The following is a 23916-nucleotide window of genomic DNA, read 5'->3' as shown; positions in this document are numbered from 1 at the left end:
AATTTTATAGCGCCTGGCATCTCCCAGGCTCCTGAAGCAAGCTTTGAGGTTTATCCTAACTTTGATAATAGGCTTCTAGTATTTGTTTAAAAACTATTTTATTATGAAATATATCATTAAAAAAATATCAAAAATAGGCTTCTGGTTTTTAATTTACATTATTGAAATTATAGGGATCAAAGACCTAAATCATTCATTTTAGAGATTAAAAAACCAAGACTCAGAGAATTTGAGATTTACTGGTTACATACATAATGTTTGCATTTTTTAATTTTTTGAGAGCCAATCTTTCTATTTAATATTCTAGATTTTTAATACTACTGCTGAGTAAGATTTTAAAATTAGTACATTTTCCTCTATTAGTACATTTTGATAGGTGTCATATAATAAGAGTTCATCTTTCCTAAAACTTCTGATGATTTCTAATTACAAAACAATGTATAAAGCATGCTTCAGTGAATACTTAAAGAAAAGAGTTAGTCAGTCAGTTACTTCAAAACCCATTTATTTTGTTGGGAAAATGATAGTATACTATGTTCACAAAGTTTATTAACAACTCCTATGTAAAAAGTATAAACAAAATTTGTTTATATCAGTGTTAATTTTGCTTCTCTAAGCTTTCTAACATTTTATATAAATAATTTTCTCTAACAGGGACTGATTTTTCCACTGAAAATTTAAAAAGGAAAGTAAATAACAAATTCTTTAAATAACATTATTTAAATATCCTAAATGGAATTAAATGAACGACTGTTTTGTTAAAGCATCAAAATTTCAGGCAAAGAAAAATACACTTTGATATTAAAACTTATTGATATTAAAACTTATGCTTACAGAAGAGCAACTTCTCCTGGCTAGTAGACCTTTGAGTCCATTTGAATTCTGGCAACCATGAAACATCACTCAGTAGGGAAATGTATTTCAGAGAGGGAGAGATTTTCCAATTTGCTCTCAATATCCTTCTATCACCTGGAGATAACTTGAGATTCAAGTTGTAGGAACCTAAGCAAACTATCCACTAACTGGATCTATATTTTTAAGGGAGAGAAAGGTCTGTAATTTATGATCAAAGTCAATTGCTCTAAACTGAGGTTCCTTGTATTGTCTGGTCATCTTGGCACCCAGGTATGTTATGAGTTCACATCTCTCCATAAACTGTTCCATCTTCTTCTTATACTTTTTTCTTGTATATTCAGAACCTTTGGGATTAAATGCTGTAGAAAATTTCACAGAACTGTGAATGTTTCTAATAGGTTAATAAGTTATTAACTGAAAGAAAAAGAAAACTGGGTGTGTGAGTGAGTTGCACAACGATGGCTGAGGAGACAGTCACATCCCAGACATGATTTGAGGATTATTCTATTTTAAACCATAATTGTCTGTGTTCACTTTTCTCTGTGAATTATTGAGAGCTGACTATATTAGTTACAGTTCCTGCTTTTAAAACCAGTTATTCAGTTTTGACATTTTTGCTAAAATATTTGCCTTGCATTGCCTTTGCCACCAACCACACGCACACAAGCACACACATACATACACTCTTTCTCTTCAATGAAGCAACCAGACCAGTTTAACAATCCTATTTAAAACATATACTATAATTAATGATAAATTAGTTCTGAGTAGTGTATCACTAAAGAAGGCATACCTTTTAGATGAAATGCTATATATAGTAATGCAGATCTTCGTACACTTAAAAAGGGGAATTTGGGCTTTAGGCATCCTGCCGCATTCATTGCTTTAATTAGAGACGATGCAGTACCCTGTAGGAAGTGAACAATTTAAATCATAGATTTATTTGAGTTTGGTTTCTTTTCTCAGTGCAGATAAATAGAGAGGCCTATTTCTTTCCTCAAATAACCTCCCTAGGGTAGTGAATGAGGGTTATAAAGAAAATTAGATGACCACTTAGTCAACAGGAAAGAATACTAAATACATTTGATTAGGAAAAATTAAATATAAATTGACTTAGTACCAGCTGGGTAATGGCTACATGCATGGGCTTCATTAGCTATTTCTCTCTATTTTTGTATGTTTGACATTTTCCATAACAAGTTAATTAAAAAAAAAATAGACATACCACTGTCTAGTAAGCTGGTACAAGAGGTGCCATGGAAAACACTGTAGAAATATTTTGATGGGATGTATGGGAGTTGGTTTTAGAATATATTCTGAAGAACTGATATTTGTTATGATATTAAATAAAAATAAAAGTAATTAAATAACAAAGAAAAAAAGAAAAGAAAGAAGGGGTGACCCAAGGCTTTGAACTGTCCAGAATCATCTCTACTTCCATTCTCAGAATATGAGAATTATATATATGTGTGTGTGTGTGTGTGTGTGTGTGTGTGTGTGTCCTTGGTCACACAAGAACTCCAAAAGATCACAGTTTTCACCACACTCAAGATTCTAGCGCTCATAAGAAGATAAGATTTTAAAGATAAAATTGGAACTTTATGAGAATGTTTCTCTCTGGGTGAACTTCCCTTGAATTTTGGTATTAAACCAGACTGAAAACTAACTTTCCAGGCACATTGAAAAAGATAATGTAGTTAAGAATTTGTGATAAAGATATAAAATTGTGCCCTGGGCATTTATTTTGTGGAATTTTAAAAAATAACTGTCAAAATAGTAGTCGACTACTGATAAACTTACTATTTTAAAAAGAGTTATATCTGAATAAATAAGATATATGATGAGTAGATAGCTTCATTGGATTTGGGGCAAAATATGGGCTTTGTGGTTCACTATCTGGTATTGCGACTTGACTCTTTTGAGCACTGAAGGAACTGCTTTGAGGCTGAAGCTGCACATTTCAACTTATGAAAAAATGTAGCCTGAAATTTAAAAATGGGAACCAGCTGGGCACAGAGGTGCATAACTATATTCCCAGCAACTTGGAAGGCTGAGACAGGAAGCTCACAGATGAATGTGTATCAGAGAAAAATCATGCAACAAAACCTGTTCCAGATATCCAGGCAAAGGGAGACTAGTAAGGTTTATTGGTTCCTTTAATGGAGGTAGTTTGTGTGGAAGCTTCTGATCCCAGTATTTCAGTGGAAACCTAAGAACACAAAGTTTATTAAATAGATGCTCCTAAATATACTCATTCTGCATATACAGGAATATGGATGTACAAGAGGCAATTAAAAGATAAAGCTCATTACTTGTTTTTCCTCCATTGGAGAAAATTATGCAGGTGGGAAGACTGGGTTTCCTAGAAGTTCACAGCCATCCACTTCATTTGGGACCCCAGACACTATATAAAACTTTCTTTATTCGCCTCAAGTTTGATTCTCCAAGTCCCTCTTCCATCCCCTAGGCAGAAGCCACGTGATACACAGGAAGGGAGCCAGCTGGATGGGGCTCAAGCAGAGCCACACACATGGTCCTCTTTCCCAGTAGACCTCCTATCTAAGAGGTCGCACTTTGGATCCCACTACACCCGCTCCCCAAGTATCTTCCTATCGAAGTTTCTCTCTCATTCTTTATTGAATTCCTCCCATCAATCTGCATTTAAATATGCCCATAATTCCTTTAAAGAAAATCCAACTTTCCTCCTTCAATCCTCTACCCTGCTCCCGGCAACTAAGAGCTCTTCAATTGTTACAGTTAAACTTCTTGAAACAACGAGCCACCCTAGAAATCACAAGCTACCGGGATTCTAGCCACAGAAATGATTTGATCCACATGGTATTTTATTTAAAAATTTGAAGCAGACATGAATGTTTAAAAATCAGAAAGTTTAAGGAAATTGTGTTTCCAACTTCTTGTGGAAACAAGAACTGTCTGGCAGTACGTGAGCAACTGCTGTCCTCTTAAGCCTGTGGGGTCCTGTTTGCAGCCCTTCCCACCACTTGCCACTTGAACTGTTTCATGGGCAACCTGCTTCCCTTTGCTCCTTTTCCTGCCGTCAGCTGAGGTCGGCTGTGTTTGTCATCTCTGAACTACAGGCAAGGTCCTCATCCCCTCATCTCTCTTCCACTCCTCCAAGTTCATCTCACTGTAATCAATCAATCATTTTCCCCAAGATCACCAGCGACCTGAGATGACCAGAATCTCACAGGCCTTTCAGTCCTTGTGTGGCTTGACCTCCCAGCAGCATTTAAGCCTGTTGGCCACACACTCCCAAAGACTTTCTTTCTCTCCCTCCACCTCCTCACAACCTCCCATCCTGCTCTCCTTTCGTCTCTCTGCGATTCATTTTATGGGACTCTTCTTTTTCAGTCTTCCATGTAAACTCTTCTGACACTGCTATGTGGGCGTTTAGCAGAGTGTGGTCCCAAGCCTGCTGTATGCCATAGCGTAGTATTCTGGACAGGATCACACTATCAGTCTCCTAACTGGTGTTCCTGTCTCCAACCCAAACTCAACCTCCCACAGTGGTCTCACTCTGGAAAAAATCTAACATTGACCTACCTTAAAACCAGACAATGTATTTGTACTGTCCTTAGGGTCAAGTCCAAATACTGTATAATGGTTTTATTTGACCCTCTGTGCTCTGGCCCTGCTCACATCCTCCAGCCTCACCTCTGCCTCTTTCCCTTTCCACATCACATCTAGCCATGCTGAATTTCTGGAGTTGCATGATCCCCAGGACCAGTTGGTTGTAGGTTCCTCTGCTTGGAACTTGTCCTTCTGTCCCTTCATCCAGCTTATTCTCAGTCCTCATTTAGACAGTTCAGTTGTGCCTTTGGACTGCATGTTTCGACCCCAGAACTTCAGGCATTTCCTGCCCTTGGGCCCCATCGCAGGCTGTTGTTATCAGGTACTGAAGTCTATTTTACCAGGAGCCTTAGGATTTAGGACAGCAAGGACTAGTCCTTGGTCTCTACTCCCCCATTTCCCAGCAAGGGGCATGGAATACAAAAAATATTCAGTGAATATTTATGATTTAGTAATCTCACCTCAGGAATTTCTCTAGTTTTTCTTTACTCTCACAAATATATATACGACCACGGTATTCTACAGCATAGTTAATGTTACCAGGTACTAGGGCTTCATATCTGAAAGATCAACAACAAAGCAAAAGATACCCTACTGTGTCAACAAAATGTCAATGTTTTCTTTTTCTACTATGAAACTCAAGGAAGAAACAGAACAGAAGATTTTCCCAATTAAAAAGTAGTGACCTTTCAGGGGCACTCAACCACTGAGCCACATACCCAGCCCTATTTTGTATTTTATTTAGCCACAGGGTCTCACTGAGTTGCTTAGGGCATTGCCATTGCTGAGGCTGGCTTTGAACTCGCAATCCTCCTGCCTCAGCCTCCCAAGCTGCTGGGACTACAGGCGTGCACTACCGCACCCATATGACCTTTTGGTCAAAACTTTAAGATTGCTACACGAAGTGCTCATTCTGAGTAGGGTCATCTTTCTGTACTTCTGTGAGGGCGAGGACTTGCCTTTGTTTTCCATCCTGATATGTCACCGGACAGTAGCCCTGGAGCTCTGCACTCTTGGGGAATTGACACTTCAGCTCTGACGGAGTCAGCCTTTTGGGGATCATGTTAGCAGGTGGGAGTGGATGAGGTGCCAAGGGGGGCACGTACAATTCTGGGTTCTCCAAAAATTTCTATTAAAAAAGGATTACAGAAGCAAAACCATTTAGAACAGTTACAATATGCCAATAAAAAAATCCAAGGAGGCTCTCCTGTTCTTTTCTCTACTTTCACATGCAATGTTGTGCCCTTCAAATCATTGGAGAGCTGCTCTCCACACTATAATAACTTTTCCAATAGGAAGTTCCATGTGGCAATACTTCCAAATGGTCATGTCTCACCTCACCTCATTCATTCATATGAAAAAAATTTGCTGAGCTTCAACTATGTGACAGGCACTGGAGAGTGTGTTTTCCTGTCCTGCAGTGTAATTAACTAGTTGAGTAGTGTCCTTCAGAAGGTGAAATTAACTTCTCTAGAGTCAGTTATTACTCTGTAAAAGGAACAGGAAAGGCTAGATACAGGATCTCTAATGTCAATTCTAGTTTTAAAATTCTGGGAATACCATTAAATAAGCAGAAAGAAATTAATATCTCAACAAAGAGGTAAAAATAATTCTAATTCTTCAGAGGAAAATAAAATGTTCAGAGATATCTGATTAGTTTTAATTATTGCCTTAACTACCAACCATTTTATATCATCAAATTATGGACATTATAATACCAGAACAAAACTGCATTTCTGTTCCATTAAACGAAAGTACAGTCAGGCCTGGTGGCACATGCTTGTAATCCTGGCTACTCAAGAGGTTGAGGCAGGAGATCACAAGTTGGAGACCAGTCTGGGCAACTTAACAAGACCCTGTCCCCAATAAAAACTAAAAAGGGCTGGGGATGTAGTTCAGTGGTAGAACACCTTTGGCTTCAGTCCCCAGAGTTAAAAAACAAATAAACAAACAAAGAAACTCATCCAGAAATACAGTTGGCCGTCCACATCCATGGACATAAAAAACTGGTCCTCTGTATCAGCAGGTCCTAAATCCTTGGGTTCAACCAACCAGGGATAAAAAATACTCAGGAAAAAACACTGGTTCTATAAGGAACATGTACAGACTTTCCCTTTCATTATTCTCTAAACAAAACAGAACAACAACTATTTAAATTGTATTAGGTATTATAAATAATCTAGAGATGACATAAAATGTATAGGAGGATGTATATAGGTTATATGCAAAATCATGCCGTTTTATATAAGGGACTTGAGCATTCATGGATTTTTGTATTGTTGTCCAGAGGATACTGGACTATTCTCCTCTAGAACCAATCTCCACTGAGGGAAAATTGTATAAAATATCTGGGGTTACAGAAAAATTTTAGGGTTGGGGGCATAGTTCAGTGTTATGTAATCATTTGCCAAGTGTGCACAAGGCCCTGGGTTTGATCCCAGCACTGCTAAAACAAACAAACAAAGAAGTCCACACACTTTTTAAAAGCACAGTACACAGCAGACATATGCCACCTGTTATTTCATTTCTATTGACTTTTTTTTGGTACTGAGGACTTAACCCAGGCTCATTTTAGCACTGAGCTACGTCCCCAGTCCTTTTTATTTTCTATTTTGAGACAGGATCTCATTAATTTTCTTATAGAGCCTTGCTGAGTTGCTGAGGCTTGACTTGAATTTGCAATCCTCCTGCCTCAGCCTCCCAAGTTGCTGGGAGTCCAGGCATGCACCACCACGCCAAGCCTGTACTAACTCTTTACTTCACTCTGTAGGCCTTGGAGCTAAATCTCTCGAATGTGTGCCTGAGTTGAGCTCTCGATGCTCAGCACCGATGCTCAGCACCCCTTTATTGGTGAGGTTCATAATCTGCTCTCCCTGCCTGATAGGCTGGCTAAGGACAAAGGCCCATCACTACCCCAGGGCTTCTGCTGTTTCAAAACATGTCCTGAGATTTGCTCTCAGAACTGGCCACTGGTTCCAGAGACACACACTCCAATAATGGGGCTCCTGGTCCCAAGTTTATGGGTGTTCCTAGGTGCGGCCACCCCTTGCTATTTGATGAATTCCAAGATAAGGTACTTTCTTCCTTAATAAACATTTGGATTTAGAAACAAACTTACATTTAGATTTTCCTGGGAACTCATTTTATAATAGTGACCCCTGAACTCTGCTGCAAATTCCAAGGAGTTAGTTACAGAGCAGTCAAATAATTCATTTGATTCTGCCAGGCAGACAGGGCAGAACTGTCCAAATTCTCCCAGGCGAGAAATCAGTTCTTGAGGTGTGATACATAACTTGTCAATGTGGGCAGCTTTTCCTGTTATTAACATATTAACTATTATTATTATATATATATTTCTAGGAAACAAAAATTTTTAAAAAATTAATTTCAATTATATGACACTGTACAAAAATATCACATTTAAAAATTCCAAATGATACAGTAAAAAGTCAAAGTTACTATCTATAACCCCTTATATCTCTAACCAATACCCTTCCCAAGAGGTAATCATTGTTAGGTTTATATCCTTTTCAGTCTTTTCTCTATGCATTTGCATATATGCATATTTTTGCATCCAGTGTGCTTACGTCACTGCGTCCTAAAACATTATTCTGCAATTTGTTTTTATCAATTAGTTATGGCTTTTGATATCTTGCCATATTGGTTTATATTATTTTCCTAATTTTTTGAATTGACACATAGTATTTCACTGTATAAATATACAAATAGTTTACTTAACCATTTGTCTACTGATAAATGCTCTGTTTTAGTTTTTAGTTATTACAGACTATATATGTATTATAAATAATATTTATATAAACCCATATAATTAATTTTTGTAAAAATGGGTGTGTATGTGTGTTTATGGGTATAAATATATATGTAAATTTATGTATATATATACATATATATATAAACATGTATATGTTTGCTGTATATTTAAAAAATTTCTATGGGATAGATTTCAGGGAATGCAAATAGGTTGTTGACATGATATTACTGATACTAATTTCTCACTGCGTCCAGATGCCACCTGAGGAAAGAGAAGAAACAGGTATCCAAAAATGACTGGGTTCACCTTAAAGAGTCTATTTTAGAAAGAAAGAGCCTAAGTCCTTTAATGGGTAAGTTTAAGAGTTTTCTTCCATTGGAGTGGGACTCCAAAGCAATATGAGATGTTATAGAAAATAAAATTACTTTTTCACACATCTTAGTTAAATGAGTGAATTTGATACCCATACACACACACACACACACACACACACACACACACACACACACACATATATTTTACATCAGTAACCTGCTTTATTAACACATAAACTGCACAACTGACTTGAACTTTCTAGCCAATTAACAACCCCAACAATTATCAACTGCTCATGGACCCCCTGAGAGACTCCCCACTACTGTGGAGAGCACAGGACTACTCTTCAAAGAAGGCCTGCATCCTCTCAGTGCCTCAGCTCCCCTTGCTCCTTGAACTCTCCTCTAGCATATTCCATGAGTTGCTTCAGGTCACTGGAGGCTTCACCTTCAGTGAGGATACTTTCAGTCTCCTAGTTGGTGGCTCCTGTGGTCTAGGCCCTTCTTTTCCCTCCAAGGGACAGGTCCCATGATGATGATGCCAATATATTTTTAAATAGTCCTTTCACCAAATAAAGTTTTATATCTTGGGGAGTAATGCCTACAAAGTTCTTAAATTAACTATACAATTATGTAGCATAAATCATTGTTCGGTTTCTTTGTTTAATAGGACAGAAATGATCTTATTTGGGATGTACTAATTCAGCCCTAGATCCCTTATCTGAAACCCATGGGGCAGATATACTGGACAACTCAGAATATTCACAGAGGAGAATTATATGTGAAGACACAGAAACAGACAGGCACACAGAAGGCCATGTGATGACAGAGGCAGAGAATGGAGTGGTGCATCTGTGAGCCAGAGATGGTGGCACCATAGAAACTAAGAGGAAGGCATGGAACAGATTCTCCCCTGAGTCTTCGGAGAAAGCATGGCTCTGCCAACACCTTGATTTTGAACTTTCAGACGTCTGAGCTGTGAGAAATAAATTTCTGTCATTTAAATCACCTAGTTTACATGGTGGCCCTAAGAAACTAAAATGATTATAAACGGCTGTCATTTCTGTCTTGTTGGTATTTTTCATGGCTTTTCATCTTGTTCACTTAATACAGCAAGATGCCATGTTGAAGAAGTCCACAGGGCAACAGCCAGCAAGGAACCCTGGTCCACAACTCTTAAGGAACTGAATCTTTTTTTATTCTTCCTGTTTACTTTGTACTTTTAAAATTTGTTCTTTTTAGTCATATATGACAGTAGAATGTATTTTGACATATCATACATAGATGGAGTATAACTTCCCATTCTTGTGTTCTACATGATGTGGAGTTACACTGGCCATGTATTCTCATTTGAACATGGGAAAGTTATGTCAGAAGGAACTGAATCTTGTGAACAACATATGATGAGTGTGATGGTGGAGTCTTTCCCAGATGAGTCTTTTGAAGAGAATATAACCCTGGCCAACACCTTCATTATAGCCTTATGAGTGATTGTATTAGTCAGCATACTGTCACCGTGACAAAATACCTCAGACAAACAAACTTAAAGGAGGAAAGGTTTGTTTTGGATCACCATTTCCAAAATTCAGTCCATTGTTGCTTGGCCTGGTTGTTTCTGGGCCTGTGCAGGTAGTAAATCATGGTGGAAGAGCTTAGCAAAGGAAAACTGTTGACCTTGTTGTAGAGAGGAAGCAGAAAGAGAGGAAGAAGGGGCCAGGGTCTGGATAGATCCTTTGAGGGCATTCCTTCAATGACTTACTTTTTTTTACTAGAATCCATGTTCTAAAGATTCCAATACCTCCCAATAGTGCTATCAGCTGGGGACCAAGCCTTCAACAAGCCAAGTTTTTGGGTAAGATTTAAGATTGAAACCATAACAGAGACCCTGATTATAGCCTCGTGAGAGACTTCTGTTAAAGCTGTACCCAGATTCCTCACCCACAAAATTCCGAGTGTGTGTGTGTACAGTTGTAAGCTAAGTTTTGGAATAATTTCTTATGCAGCAATAGATAATGAATATATTATTCCATCTGTTGTTTATGACACTGATGAAAATGTTAAGAAGCCACAGTACTCTTTCCTATAAGAATATTATGCTAGTATAATACTTCAGTGGTATAAAATTCTTCTTCTGGGTTTTTTTTGTTTGTTTTTTGATGCAGGGAATTGAACCCACAGGTGTTTGATCATTGAGCTATATCTCCAGTCCTATATATATTTTTTTATTTTGAGACAGGGCCTTGCTAAATTGCTGAGGCTGGCCTTGAACTTGTGGGATTCTCTTGCCTTAGCCTCCTGAGTTGCTAGGATTATCGGTATGTGTCATTGAACTCAGTTATTATTACTCTAAAATACTATAATATATAGTACTAGAGTACACTACCACATAGTAATATTGAAGTGTGTAATATAATATATAATGTCATAATTCTGTACTACATGACACTATAGTATTATAATACTATATAGTCCTAGATTGCTCTTTAGCTCAGGTGTGCTGAACCTCACTAATCCTGACAGGCTTAGTGCCACATCTGGTGATGTCTTTCTTGCCAGCATTCCCAAGGTCTCACAGAGCATGATATAGTAAAGGTCAGTAAGTGTGTATATGTACATACATCTCTCCTGGCCTTCCTCTGATACAGTCATTAGTCAAGAAGAAGTCAATCATGAGGTCTCATCCCTACTGACCTTATCTAACCCTAATCATCTCCCAAAGTCCCACTTCTAGTGCCATAGTTGGATTGTTTCCATTCTCTTAATACCTTATATTGGGAGTTACATTTCAACACGTGAAGCACTGGATGACATCCAAACCATGTTCAAACCATATAAAATCACCACATGCAAATATCAATTCAATAAGCTGGACACAGTGGCGCATGCCCATAATCCCAGCTACTTGGGAGGCTGAGTCAGGACAGATGCAATTTTGTGGGTAGCCTGGACAACTGAACAAGACTCTGCTTAAAAATAAAAATTAAAAAGTGTCAGGGATGTAGCTCAGTGCTTGCCTAGCTTGTATGAGCCCTGGGTTCAATCCCCAGCAAAAGCAAAAGCAAAAACAAAGCACCAAACTCAAAATGGATTAAAGACCTAAATGTAAGACTGGAATCTATGAAACTACTAGAGAAAACATATGGAGACACTTTAAAATATCAATATAGGCAATGATTTTTTTGAATCAGACACCAAAAGCAGGCAACTAAAGCAAAAATTGACAGAGGGGATTACATAAAGCTAAGATACTTCTGACAGCAAAGGAAGCGATATACAGAATTAAGAGACCACATACAGAATGGGGGAAAATATTTGTCAACTATTCATTTGAAAAGGGATTAACATCCAGAATATATAAGGAACTCAAATAACCGGATGACAACAAGCCAAACCAAATAATCCAATTAAAACATTTGCAAATGATATGAATAAACTCTTTTTAAAAATAAAGTAGGGTTGGGGCTGTGGTTAGTGGTAAAGTGCTTGCCTAGCACATGTGAGGCCCTGAGTTCGAACCTCAGCACCACATGAAAAATGAAACTCTTTAAAATAAAATAAAATAAAATAAAATAAAGTAAACAGCTGGGTGCTATGGTTCATGCCAGTAATCCCAGTGGCTCCAGAGACTGAGGCAGGAGGATCAAGAGTTCAAAGTCAGCCCCAGCAACTCAGTGAGAAGCTGCATCTAGATAAAATACAAAAAAAAAAAAAAAAAAAAAGGGGGGGCTGGGGACACAGCTTAGTGGTTGAGTGCCCGTGGGTTCAATCCCCAGCATTTGTATATATAAAAAGATATACAAATGGCCAATTAGTATATGAAAAACCATTCAACACCACTAGCCATCAGGAAAATACAAAGCAAAACCACAACGAGATATCATCTCAGCTGAAATGTCTAAAACTGGAAACACAAAAACAGACAGACAAATGCTGGTGAGGATGGGCAGAAAATGGAACTCTTAAACACTGTTGGTGGGAATGCAAATTAATCCAGCCACTGTGGGGAACAGTACAGGGACTCCTCACAAAACTAAAAATAGAAGTACCATATGATACCACTAACCCACTCTGAGGGTATATCCAAAGGAAATGAAGTCAGAATGTTAAAGAGACACCTGCACTCCCATGTTTATTGCTGGACTATTCACAACAGCCAAGGTGTGGAATTAACCAAGGGTTCTATTAGCAGATGAATGGATAAAGAAAATATTGTATATATACAAAATGGAATATTATTCATTCATTAAAAAGATGAAATCTTATCATTTACAGCAAAACAGATGGAACTGGAGGACACTGTGTCAAGTGAAATAAGCCAGACACAGAAAGATAAATATTATATATTCTTACTCAAATGAAGAAGCTAAAAAAGTTGATCTTAGAAGAGAGTAGAACAGAGATTACTAGAGGCTAGTAAGGGGATAGGACAGCAGAGACAGAGGGGATTGGATAGGGATACCAAAATAGAGTTAGATTGGAGGAATGAATTGTAGTGTTCCACACCATAGCAGGATGACTATGTTTACAACTTACATATTTTACAAAGAACCGGAAGAGAGAAAGGAGTTTGAAGGCGTCAAACACTGAGAAATGATAAGGAGATGTGTTATGGTTTGGGTGTGAGGTATCCCCCCAAAACTCCAATTAATGTAGTAATATTCAGAGGTAACAAGATTGGGATTATGATTGCTGTGACCTCACCAGCCCATCCTAGTCTGAGTGGACTGACAGAGTGTTAACTGTAGGTAGGTAGGTAGGGTGTGGCTGGAGGAGGTGGGTCACTGGGGGCAGACCCAGGAAGGGTTGTTCTTCCTGAGACCCCTTCTCTCTGACTCTCTCTTTCCTGACCCTGCCATGAACTCAGCAGATTTCCTCTGTTAGGCCCTTTCCTTGTTATGGGCTGCCTTACTTTGGGCCCAGAATAATGGAGTTAGTCATCTATGGACTGAGATTTCTGAAACCATGAGCCCCAAATAAACTTTTCCTCCTGTAAGTTGTTATTATTAGGTATTTGGTCACAGTGATGCAAAAGCTAACTAAAAAAGGGAAGAAATCTAAATGTCCTGATTTGACCATTGCATCTTGTATAACTATACTGAATTAACACACTGTACCCCATAAGTAAGTATTATTATTATGTGTCAATAAAAAAGAAAAATAAATAAATGATAGTTTGAGTAGGAACAGTCATTTTTTAGAAAAAATTCATGTGCCCACATATTTTAGTCTATTTGGGTCACTTACCAAAATGCCTCAGGCTGGATAACTGATAACAGGAATTTATTGCTCATAGTTCCAGATGGGGAAGTCCAAGATCAAGGGACAAAAAGACATGGTATCTGGCACTTTGTTGCTGCATCCTCACATAGAAGAAGGGGTAAAGAAGTTCCCTCAAGTCTCCATAATTAGGGCCAGTGATCCCATTTGAGGAGAGAGACCTCATGACCTAATCACTTCTTAAACTCCCCACCTCCTATTTCAATTGCATTGGGGATTAAGTTTCGACATATGAATTTTGGGAGGACATAAAATTTCACACCATAGCACCACAATAATTGGATAGTACCATATACTGAAAATACTGATTAGGATTGTTGAGACCAAATTTCAACAAATTAATAAATTAATAACATGGGTGAGGCATATTTAAACTTTATATTCACATTTAATTATACCTTTTAAAATATTTTCTTACCTTCTTTTATTCTTTCCAGGTATGTCTGCATGTATTTATTCACCATTTTAATGCTCTTAGTGACTTCATTCCACACCCACCACTTACTGTGAAATCCATCAATCACATACCAGTTCTGATGCTGTTCTTGATAATATTGCCTAATTGCACCAATATTTTTACGGTACTTTGCATTTTTGACAGCTATTATCTGAGCACTATTGTGCAATGGATAAGGCAAACTAATATAGAAACAGAAAAGGAATGGAAAAAGTTGTTAAAAACATAACTTTTTCCTCTGGGTGACTAAAATTTGTTTCTTTGTCATCGTTTTTAATCATGTACATTACTTTGGTTGATTTTTTTTTTCCAGGAACAATCTTTTGAAAATCTCCTTGGAAGGTACGTCCAACTCAAAGATTATCATAGGAATGATCGATCTGGTTTCCAAGAGATTCATTTGATATGTAGTTACAGGGTATCCATCGATGACAACACTTAACAAAGAAAAGCAGGAAAATAAAAATTGCACATTTCTAGAGAAACAAACCAAAGGAATGAACAATCTATTCAATGAAATAATATCAGAAAATTTCCCAAATCTGAAGAATGAAATGGAAAATCAAGTTCAAGAGGCTTATAGGACTCCAAATACACAAAATTACAACAGACCACACCAAGGCATATTATAATGAAAATACGTAACATACAAAATAAGGACAGAATTTTAAAGGCTGTGAGAGAAAAGAACCAAATTACATTCAGGGGGAAACCAATACGGATATCAGCAGATTTTTCAATCCAGACCCTAAAAGCTAGAAGGGCCTGTAACAACATTTTTCAAGCCCTGAAAGAAAATGGATGCCAACCAAGAATCTTATACCCAGTAAAACTTACCTTCAAATTTGACGATGAAATAAAATCCTTCCATGATAAACAAAAGCTAAAAGAATTTACAAAAAGAAAGCCAGCATTACAGAACATTCTCAGCAAAATATTCCATGAGGAAGAGATGAAAAACAAAGAAGCAAATCAGCAAAGGGAGGAATTATCCTAAAGGAATTGTCGAATAAAAGAGGAATCAAGTTGTGTCAAATAAATAAATAAATAAATAAAATTTAAAAAATGAACCAAATGACCGGGAAACCAAATCATATCTCAATAATAACCCTGAATGTTAATGGCCTGAATTCATCGATCAAAAGACATAGACTGGCAGATTGGATTAAAAAGAAAGATCCAACAATATGTTGCCGGCAAGAGACTCACCTCACAGAAAAAGATACCCATAAACTAAAGGTGAAAGGATGGGGAAAAACATACCATGCACATGGACTCAGCAAAAAAGCTGGAGTATCCATCCTCATTTCTGATAATGTGGACTTCAAGCCAAAGTTAGTCAGAAGGGATAAAGAAGGTCATTTCATACTGCTTAAGGGAACCATAAATCAGCAAGATATAACAATCATAAACATCTATGCCCCAAACAGTGGCTCATCCATGTATGTCAAACAAATCCTTCTCAATTTCAGAAACCAAATAGACCATAACACAATAATACTAGGTGATTTTAACACGCCTCTCTCACCACTGGACAGATCTTCCAGACAAAAATTGAACAAAGAAACCATAGATCTCAATAATACAATCAATAATTTAGACTTAATAGACATTTATAGAATATACCATCCAACCAAGAGTGAATACACTTTCTTCTCAGCAGCACATGGATCCTTCTCTAAAATAGACCATATATTATGCCACAAAGCTAATGTTAGCAAATACAAGAAGATAGAGGCACTACGATGTATCAGATCACAATGGATTGAAGTTAGAAATAAATGAAAGAGGAAAACACAGAAACTATTCCAAAATCTGGAGATTAAACAATATGCTATTATATAATGAATGGATAACAGAAGATATTAGGAAGGAAATTAAAAAATTCTTAGAGGTAAATGAGAACAAAGAAACATCATATCAAAATCCCTGGGACACTATGAAAGCAGTACTTAGAGGGAAATTTATTTCATGGAGCGCATTTAATAAAAGAAGTAGAAATCAACAAATAAACGACCTAACACTACAGCTCAAAGCCCTAGAAAAAGAAGAACAGACCAGCACCAAAGGTAGTAGAAGACAGGAAATAGTTAAACTCAGAGCTGAAATCAATGAAATTGAAACAAAAGAAACAATACAAAAAATTGACAAAATAAATAGTTGGTTCTTCGAAAAAATAAACAAAATTGATAAACCTTTAGCCACACTAACAAAGACGAGAGAAAACCCAAATCACTAAAATTCGGAATGAACAAGGAAATATCACAACAGACACGACTGAAATACAAAACATAATTAGAAGCTATTTTGAAAATCTATACTCCAACAAAACAGAAAACCTCGAAGACATCAACAAGTTTCTAGAGACATATGAATTGCCTAAACTGAACGAGGAGGACATACACAATTTAAATAGACCAATTTCAAGTACTGAAATAGAAGAAGTCATCAAAAGCCTACCAACAAAGAAAAGTCCGGGACCAGATGGGTTCTCAGCTGAGTTCTACAAAACCTTTAAAGAAGAACTCATTCCAATACTTCTCAAAGTATTCCATAAAATAGAAGAAGAGGGAACCCTCCCAAACTCATTCTATGAAGCCAATATCACACTGATACCAAACCAGACAGAGACTCATCAAGGAAAGAAAATTTCAGACCAATATCCTTAATGAACTTCGACGCAAAAATTCTCAACAGAATTTTAGCAAATCGCATACAAAAACATATTAAAAACATAGTGCACCACGATCAAGTGGGTTTCATCCCAGGGATGCAAGGTTGGTTCAACATCAGGAAATCAATAAATGTCATTCACCATATCAATAGACTTAAAGTCAAGAATCACATGATTATTTCAATAGATGCAGAAAAAGCATTTGATAAAATACAGCACCCCTTCATGCTCAAAACACTAGAAAAAATAGGGATAGTGGGAACATTCCTTACCATTGTAAAGGCCATTTATGCTAAGCCCATAGCTAATATCATTCTAAATGGTGAAAAACTGAAAGCATTCCCCCTAAAAACTGGAACAAGGCAGGGATGCCCTCTTTCACCACTTCTATTCAACATCGTTCTTGAGACTCTAGCCAGAGCAATTAGACAAACCAAAGAAATTAAAGGGATACGAATTGGAAAAGAAGAACTCAAACTATCCCTGTTCGCTGATGACATGATTATATATTTAGAGGAACCTGGAAATTCCACCAGAAAACTCTTAGAACTCATAAGTGAATTCAGTAAAGTAGCAGGTTACAAGATCAATGCTCATAAATCCAATGCATTTTTATACATAAGTGATGAATCTTCAGAAAGAGAAATTAGGAAAACTACCCCATTCACAATAGCCTCGAAAAAAATAAAATACTTGGGAATCAATCTCACAAAAGAGGTGAAAGACCTCTACAATGAGAACTACAGAACACTAAAGAAAGAAATTAAAGAACACCTTAGAAGATGGAAAGATCTTCCATGTTCTTGGATAGGAAGAATTAATATTGTCAAAATGGCCATACTACCTAAAGTGCTATACAAATTCAATGCAATTCCAATTAAAATCCCAATGATGTACCTTACAGAAATAGAGCAAGCAATCATGAAATTCATCTGGAAGAATAAGAAACCCAGAATAGCTAAAGCAATCCTTAGCAGGAAGAGTGAAACAGGGGGTATTGCAATACCAGATCTTCAACTCTACTACAAAGCAATAGTAACAAAAACGGCATGGTATTGGTACCAAAATAGAAAGGTAGATCAATGGTACAGAACAGAGGACACGGACACAAACCCAAATAAATACAATTTTCTCATACTAGACAATGGTGCCAAAAATATGCAATGGAGAAAAGATAGCCTCTTCAACAAATGGTGCTGGGAGAATTGGAAATCCATATGCAACAGAATGAAACTAAACCCATATCTCTCACCATGCACGAAACTAAACTCAAAATGGATTAAGGACCTCGGAATCAGACCAGAGACCCTGCAGATTATAGAAGAAAAAGTAGGTCCAGATCTTCAACATGTCGGCTTAGGACCAGACTTCCTTAACAGGACTCCCATAGCACAAGAAATAAAAGCAAGAATCAATAACTGGGATAGATTCAAACTAAAAAGTTTTCTCTCAGCAAAGGAAACTATCTGCAATGCGAAGGAAGAGCCTACAGAGTGGGAGAATATCTTTGCCAATCATACTTCAGATAGAGCACTAATCTCCGGAATCTATAAAGAACTCAAAAACTCTACTCCAAGAATACAAATAATCCAGTTGACAATATCTTTGCCAATCATACTTCAGATAGAGTGCTAATCTCCGGAATCTATAAAGAACTCAAAAAACTCTACTCCAAGAATACAAATAATCCAGTTGACAAATGGGCTAAGGAAATGAATAGACACTTCACAGAAGAAGATCTACAAGCAATTAACAAACATATGAAAAAATGTTCAACATCTCTAGTAATAAGAGAAATGCAAATCAAAACTACACTAAGATTCCATCTCACCCCAATTAGAATGGCGATTATCAAGAATACAAGCAACAACAGGTGTTGGCGAGGATGTGGGGAGAAAGGTACACTCATACATTGCTGGTGGGGTTGCAAATTAGTGCAGCCACTCTGGAAAGCAGTGTGGAGATTCCTTAGAAAACTTGGAATGGAACCACCATTTGACCCAGCTATCCCACTCTTTGGCCTATACCCAAAGGACTTAAAATCAGCATACTACAGAGATACAGCCACATCAATGTTCATAGCTGCTCAATTCACAATAGCCAGACTGTGGAACCAACCTAGATGTCCTTCAATTGATGAATGGATAAAGAAGCTGTGGTATATATATATACAATGGAATATTACTCAGCCATAAAGAATGATAAAATTATGGCATTTGCAGGCAAATGGATGAAATTGGAGAATATCATGCTAAGTGAGATAAGCCAATCTCAAAAAGCCAAAGGAGGAATGATATCGCTAATAAGTGGATGATGATTCATAATGGGGGGAGGGAAGGGTTAGTGTTAGGGTTAGAGTTAGGGTTAGGGAGGGGGGCAAGTATGGAGTTAGGAAGCACTGTATAGAGGGAAAAGAGGGGTGGGAGGGGTGGGGGGAAGGGAAAAAATAACAGAATGAATCAAACAACATTACTCTATGTAAATTCATGATTACACAAATGGTATGCCTTTATGCCATGTACAAACAGAGAAACAACATGTATCCCATTTGTTTACAATAAAAAATAAATAAATTAAAAAAAAATTGCACATTTCTTTTTCTTTGTACTTCCCTTCTGCCTTCCAGAACCAGTCCATCTCTTTAGGACTGATCATAGACTTTTCCTTATGTAACTCAGTTATGTAACTTGAGGTATTTGATAATAATGTTTTAGACTAGAATGTTACTATACGAGAGAGAAAGAAGTGGTTTGTTATGGGATGTACTTGATAGGCAGAAATACCTACAGTTTACTCATTAACTGGATGGGGCAGAGAGGGGAAAGGAATGTATCAAAAATGAATTTTTAACTTTCTTGAGAAGCATAAGAAGTAGTATGGTATAATTTACTAATGGGAATGGATGAGGTGATATCAGAATTTGCATTTGTTGGCTGGGGAGATAGCTCAGTTGGTAGAGTGCTTGCCTCATGAGCACAAGGCCCTGGGTTCGATCCCCGGCACTGCGCAAAAAAAAAAAAAAAAAAAAAAATTTAAAACAACAGATCAACTTAAGCAATAGGTTCAGAATTTGAAAGGCATTCAAATGAGACAAAAATGAGAAAATAAGGGCTGGGGATATAGCTCAGTTGGTAGAGAGCTTGCCTCGCAAGCACGAAGGCCCTGGGTTCAATCCCCAGTACCGGAAAAACAAAACAAAACAAAAAAAAAAAAAAAAAAGAAAATAATTATTTTGGATACTTAGTCTCAAACTTAAAATCTGTGTATTTGAGAGTGATGGACTCTGATGACTCCCAGTATAGACAGAGAAGGGTGTCAGTTTATCCCCTTGGTGCTTTATCCTCTTCATCTCTATACCTTAGATCTAAGTCAGCCCAAGAGCCATGAGGAGGACAGCATGCACAGGGACACAGTTGAGAAGGCAGAGGTAGGGGAGAGGTCTGTAGGCAGACACTTAGCATTGCAGAACTAGGTTTTGGTAGAATTTGAGAGGTAACAGAATATTTTAAGCATGGTCCTCCAGTTGTGCTATTAGTGTAAGCATGAACAGTAGAACCACCATTTGACCCAGCTATCCCACTCCTTGGCCTATACCCAAAGGACTTAAAATCAGCATACTACAGAGATACAGCCACATCAATGTTCATAGCTGCTCAATTCACCATAGCCAGATTGTGGAACCAACCTAGATGCCCTTCATTTGATGAATGGATAAAGAAACCATGGCATATATATACAACGGAATATTACTCAGCCATGAAGAATGATAAAATTATGGCATTTGCAGGCAAATGGATGAAAATTGGAGAATGTCATGCTAAGTGAGATAAGCCAATCTCAAAAAACTAAAGGACGAATGATCTCGCTGATAAGCGGATGAGGACATATAATGGGGGGTAGGAAGGTTTAGCGTTGGGGTTAGGGTTAGGTTTAGGGTTAGGGATAAGGAGGGTGGTAAGAATGGAGGAAGGAAGGACTGTATAGAGGGAAAAGAGGGGTGGGAGGGGTGGGGGTGAAGGGGAAAAAAAAAGAAAAGAAAAAAAAGAGTGTAGACAGACCTAGATCTGAAAGCTGGTTTAAACTCTCTGAGTTTCAGTTTTTGGTAAAACAGAGGAAATGATATTTAACCTTTTAAAGAGTAGGCATGTAGGACCTGGCATATATTAGGTGCTCAGTAAATAGGTACAGATGTTCTGTGAGGAGAGAGACATTTTTGTTGTGGATATTCTGTGAGGAAGCTGTGATACAGAAGGGGAGGTGCAGAGTTGGCAAGAGGAGCCTGATGATATCTGGGTAGGTAGGAATCATTCCATCAGGATTCATCATGCATGCCTCTGAGCAGAAGGGGTGAAGAGAATTGTTAGTCTAACAGTCTTGAGATAATGGAATGATTTTCATTATCAAACTTGGAATAAGAAAGACTGTTCACAAATTATGGGAGCAGTGACTTTATAAGTTAGGCAGCTCTGTCATCTGTCAGGGTCTATCTGGCCTAAGTCACAGAATATGTTCCCCTAGGACTTTCTAGAGAAGTCTCTAGGATCCCGTTGAAGTTTCATGGTAAACAGGATGTAAATGAACACATTTGGGCTACTATGAGAGAAAAGGTATCAACATGCAATTGTTTTTTGTTTTATAGAGAGTATCTCGACTTCTTTGTCCTATGAATGGTCACTTGAGTGGCCCTCAGGATTAGGGAAATCCAGGATGAATAAGCAGTATTGTCCCAGAATTAAGGTGAAATAAAACCTTTGGGACTCAAACAGTGCTGCCCTTACCAAAGTCCCTCCTATGCAAAGCTGGACACTAGGAAGGAGGTAACTCAGTGTGGATATGTCCCTTCTTATTCCAAAGGGCCTGCTCTGGGAGAAAAATCTGGCACTCCAGAATGTGCTCCCCCATAACTGAAATCAGCACTGTTCAAAGACTTGAACAGGATCATTGGCAAGGAAGAGCCAAGAGGCTCCTAACATACAACAACCCTGGATTCCAGGTCAGTGACCTAGGCTCACGGCCAGGGCCTTAGGCTTCATGGGTAGAAGTAGCAGTCACTGCCAGGTGTGGCAGTGACTGTGCTGGAGGAGCAGGGGGCCAGCGGAGGAGAGTAAACTACACACACAGCTTAAACACACAGCTCCCTTGTCCAGGCATTAAGTGAGGCACACTGCTGCCTGGGTAGGGAGTGGGGACAGAGCTAAAAATAACTAAGCTTTGACAATTTGACATTTTGTTCAAAAATTTACCTCCATTTCAGTGAAATGGAGTTACCTTTGCTCTGGAGGTAGGATTTTATTTTGGATCTCAAGGTTCTGCTGTCCTTGGGAAAACCCATTATCCTTATGAACATTTATGTTATGACTTGTCATGTTAGGAAGTTTAAATGAGCAAACGATCTTTCCATCTGAACAACTGGAACACAAAACTGTTCTTTACTATTCATGGCATCAAATGATCTTTGACTTTGTCTCTGGGATCAGCGCCATCTGAGAACTGGAAGGGCCATTCTTTCAGAATTCCATGTGGCAGTGAGAAGCACTTCTGGGGTGTGGCAGTCACGTGGGTCTCCTCTGGGGACTGTGTTAGTTAGCCTGGAGGCCTTTGTACAACTTAGAGGTGGCTGCAGGGGTGAAGTGGCCTGCCTCCTAATCCGGCAAGTGAGCAATCAAGCTGAGTCTCACTTTGAAGGAAATTCAAAATACGTAACTATATAGTGCTCAAAGTTTAAGAAGGAGATTATACCCTTTACAAGAGCTTTAACCCGTCTTTCAGATAAGTGCTTTTAAATTGCTAGTGAACAATTTCTTGACGGCCCCTCCTCCCCTCTTGCTCTCTTACCCTGAGGTATTGCATACACTGTCCATCAGGGCAAGGTCTAAGGCTTGGACGGCCAGTTCATCAGGCGCTACCATTCCTTTATGGAGATGCCAATTTAACATCAGTCCCAGCTCTGTTTCTGCGTGATTGCTCAATATAGTACGCAAAGCATCTCCTACTGACAAACGTTTTAAGCCATAATCACCTGCGAGTTTTTTGGCCACTGAAAAACATGAAATATTAAACTTATTTCACTTCACATATTTATCAGTTAACCTTAATTTTAAACTTTGGTTAATGACATCAACACCTAAGTAATATTCATATTCCTCAAAGAAAATCTGAAAATTAAAATTGCCACATTTTACTGAATTACAGTTGTCAAAGATAAGTTATTCAGGCTTGTGACTGACAGAGTTGATTAATGAGCCAACCATATGTCTTGGAGTGTTTTCCATAACCAAACCCATGCTTAAGTGTCTTCTTCTTCCAACTGCATGAAGTAGCAAAATTTTTGAGAGTACTGCGATAATCCGTATGTGTATTCTTTTTTTTTTGGGGGGGGTACCCAGGATTGAACTCAGGGGCACTCACACATCCCCAACCCTATTTTGTTTTTTATTTAGAGACAGGGTCTCACTGAGTTGCTTAGTGCCTTGCCATTACTGAGGCTGGCTTTGAACTTGTGATACTCCTGCCTCAGCCTCCTGAGACACTAGGATTACAGGCATGCACCATTGTGCCTGACCCCTATATGTATTCTTAATATTTAGGTCTATGTCCAAAATAACAATGTAACACTCTTGATTCACTAGATCATACCGTTCTCCTATCTGCTCACCAATGGATTCTATGTTGCAATCAGGATAGCATACCTTATACAATTAAGTCTCAGTTAATCCTCTCAGAAATAATTTTTTTAAATTGTAATGGTATACCTGACTTTTTAATAGTGACATACAGTTTATGAGGTTTTTTTTTTTTTTTTAATCTTCTGTGACCTTATTGCATATTTTCAACAATTCCATAAGTTATATGGAATGGATATTGAAATTTCAGTGTCCGTTCTACTCATCTGATGGAATAACTGAAAATATCAAACAGTACCACCCAAAAGGAAAGCCCCTGTGAGAGCCACAGAGCACTGAAACTCAGTTTTGCC

At 37.9% G+C, this 23916-nt stretch overlaps 1 protein-coding gene across 1 annotated transcript in view; it reads right to left on the bottom strand.

Moving 5' to 3' along the window:
* Nucleotides 1-445: 445 nt before the first annotated feature.
* The window catches only part of AK9 (adenylate kinase 9), a 204826-nt gene continuing 181355 nt past the window's right edge, over nucleotides 446-23916 (bottom strand). The window contains 9 exon segments of the mRNA XM_079147365.1: nucleotides 446-1214; nucleotides 1649-1763; nucleotides 2962-3064; nucleotides 4908-5006; nucleotides 5406-5575; nucleotides 7565-7761; nucleotides 14228-14448; nucleotides 14557-14703; nucleotides 22776-22977. Of these exon segments, the coding sequence (XP_079003491.1) occupies nucleotides 1012-1214; nucleotides 1649-1763; nucleotides 2962-3064; nucleotides 4908-5006; nucleotides 5406-5575; nucleotides 7565-7761; nucleotides 14228-14448; nucleotides 14557-14703; nucleotides 22776-22977 (1457 nt within the window). The 3' untranslated portion in view covers nucleotides 446-1011.

The sequence above is a fragment of the Sciurus vulgaris genome, assembly GCF_902686455.1.
Source record: "Sciurus vulgaris genome assembly, chromosome: 7".
In the NCBI taxonomy this organism is placed as follows: Eukaryota; Metazoa; Chordata; class Mammalia; order Rodentia; family Sciuridae; genus Sciurus; species Sciurus vulgaris.
The sequence above is the reverse complement of the archived record's forward strand: the minus strand, read 5'-3'. Positions and strand labels throughout refer to the sequence as shown.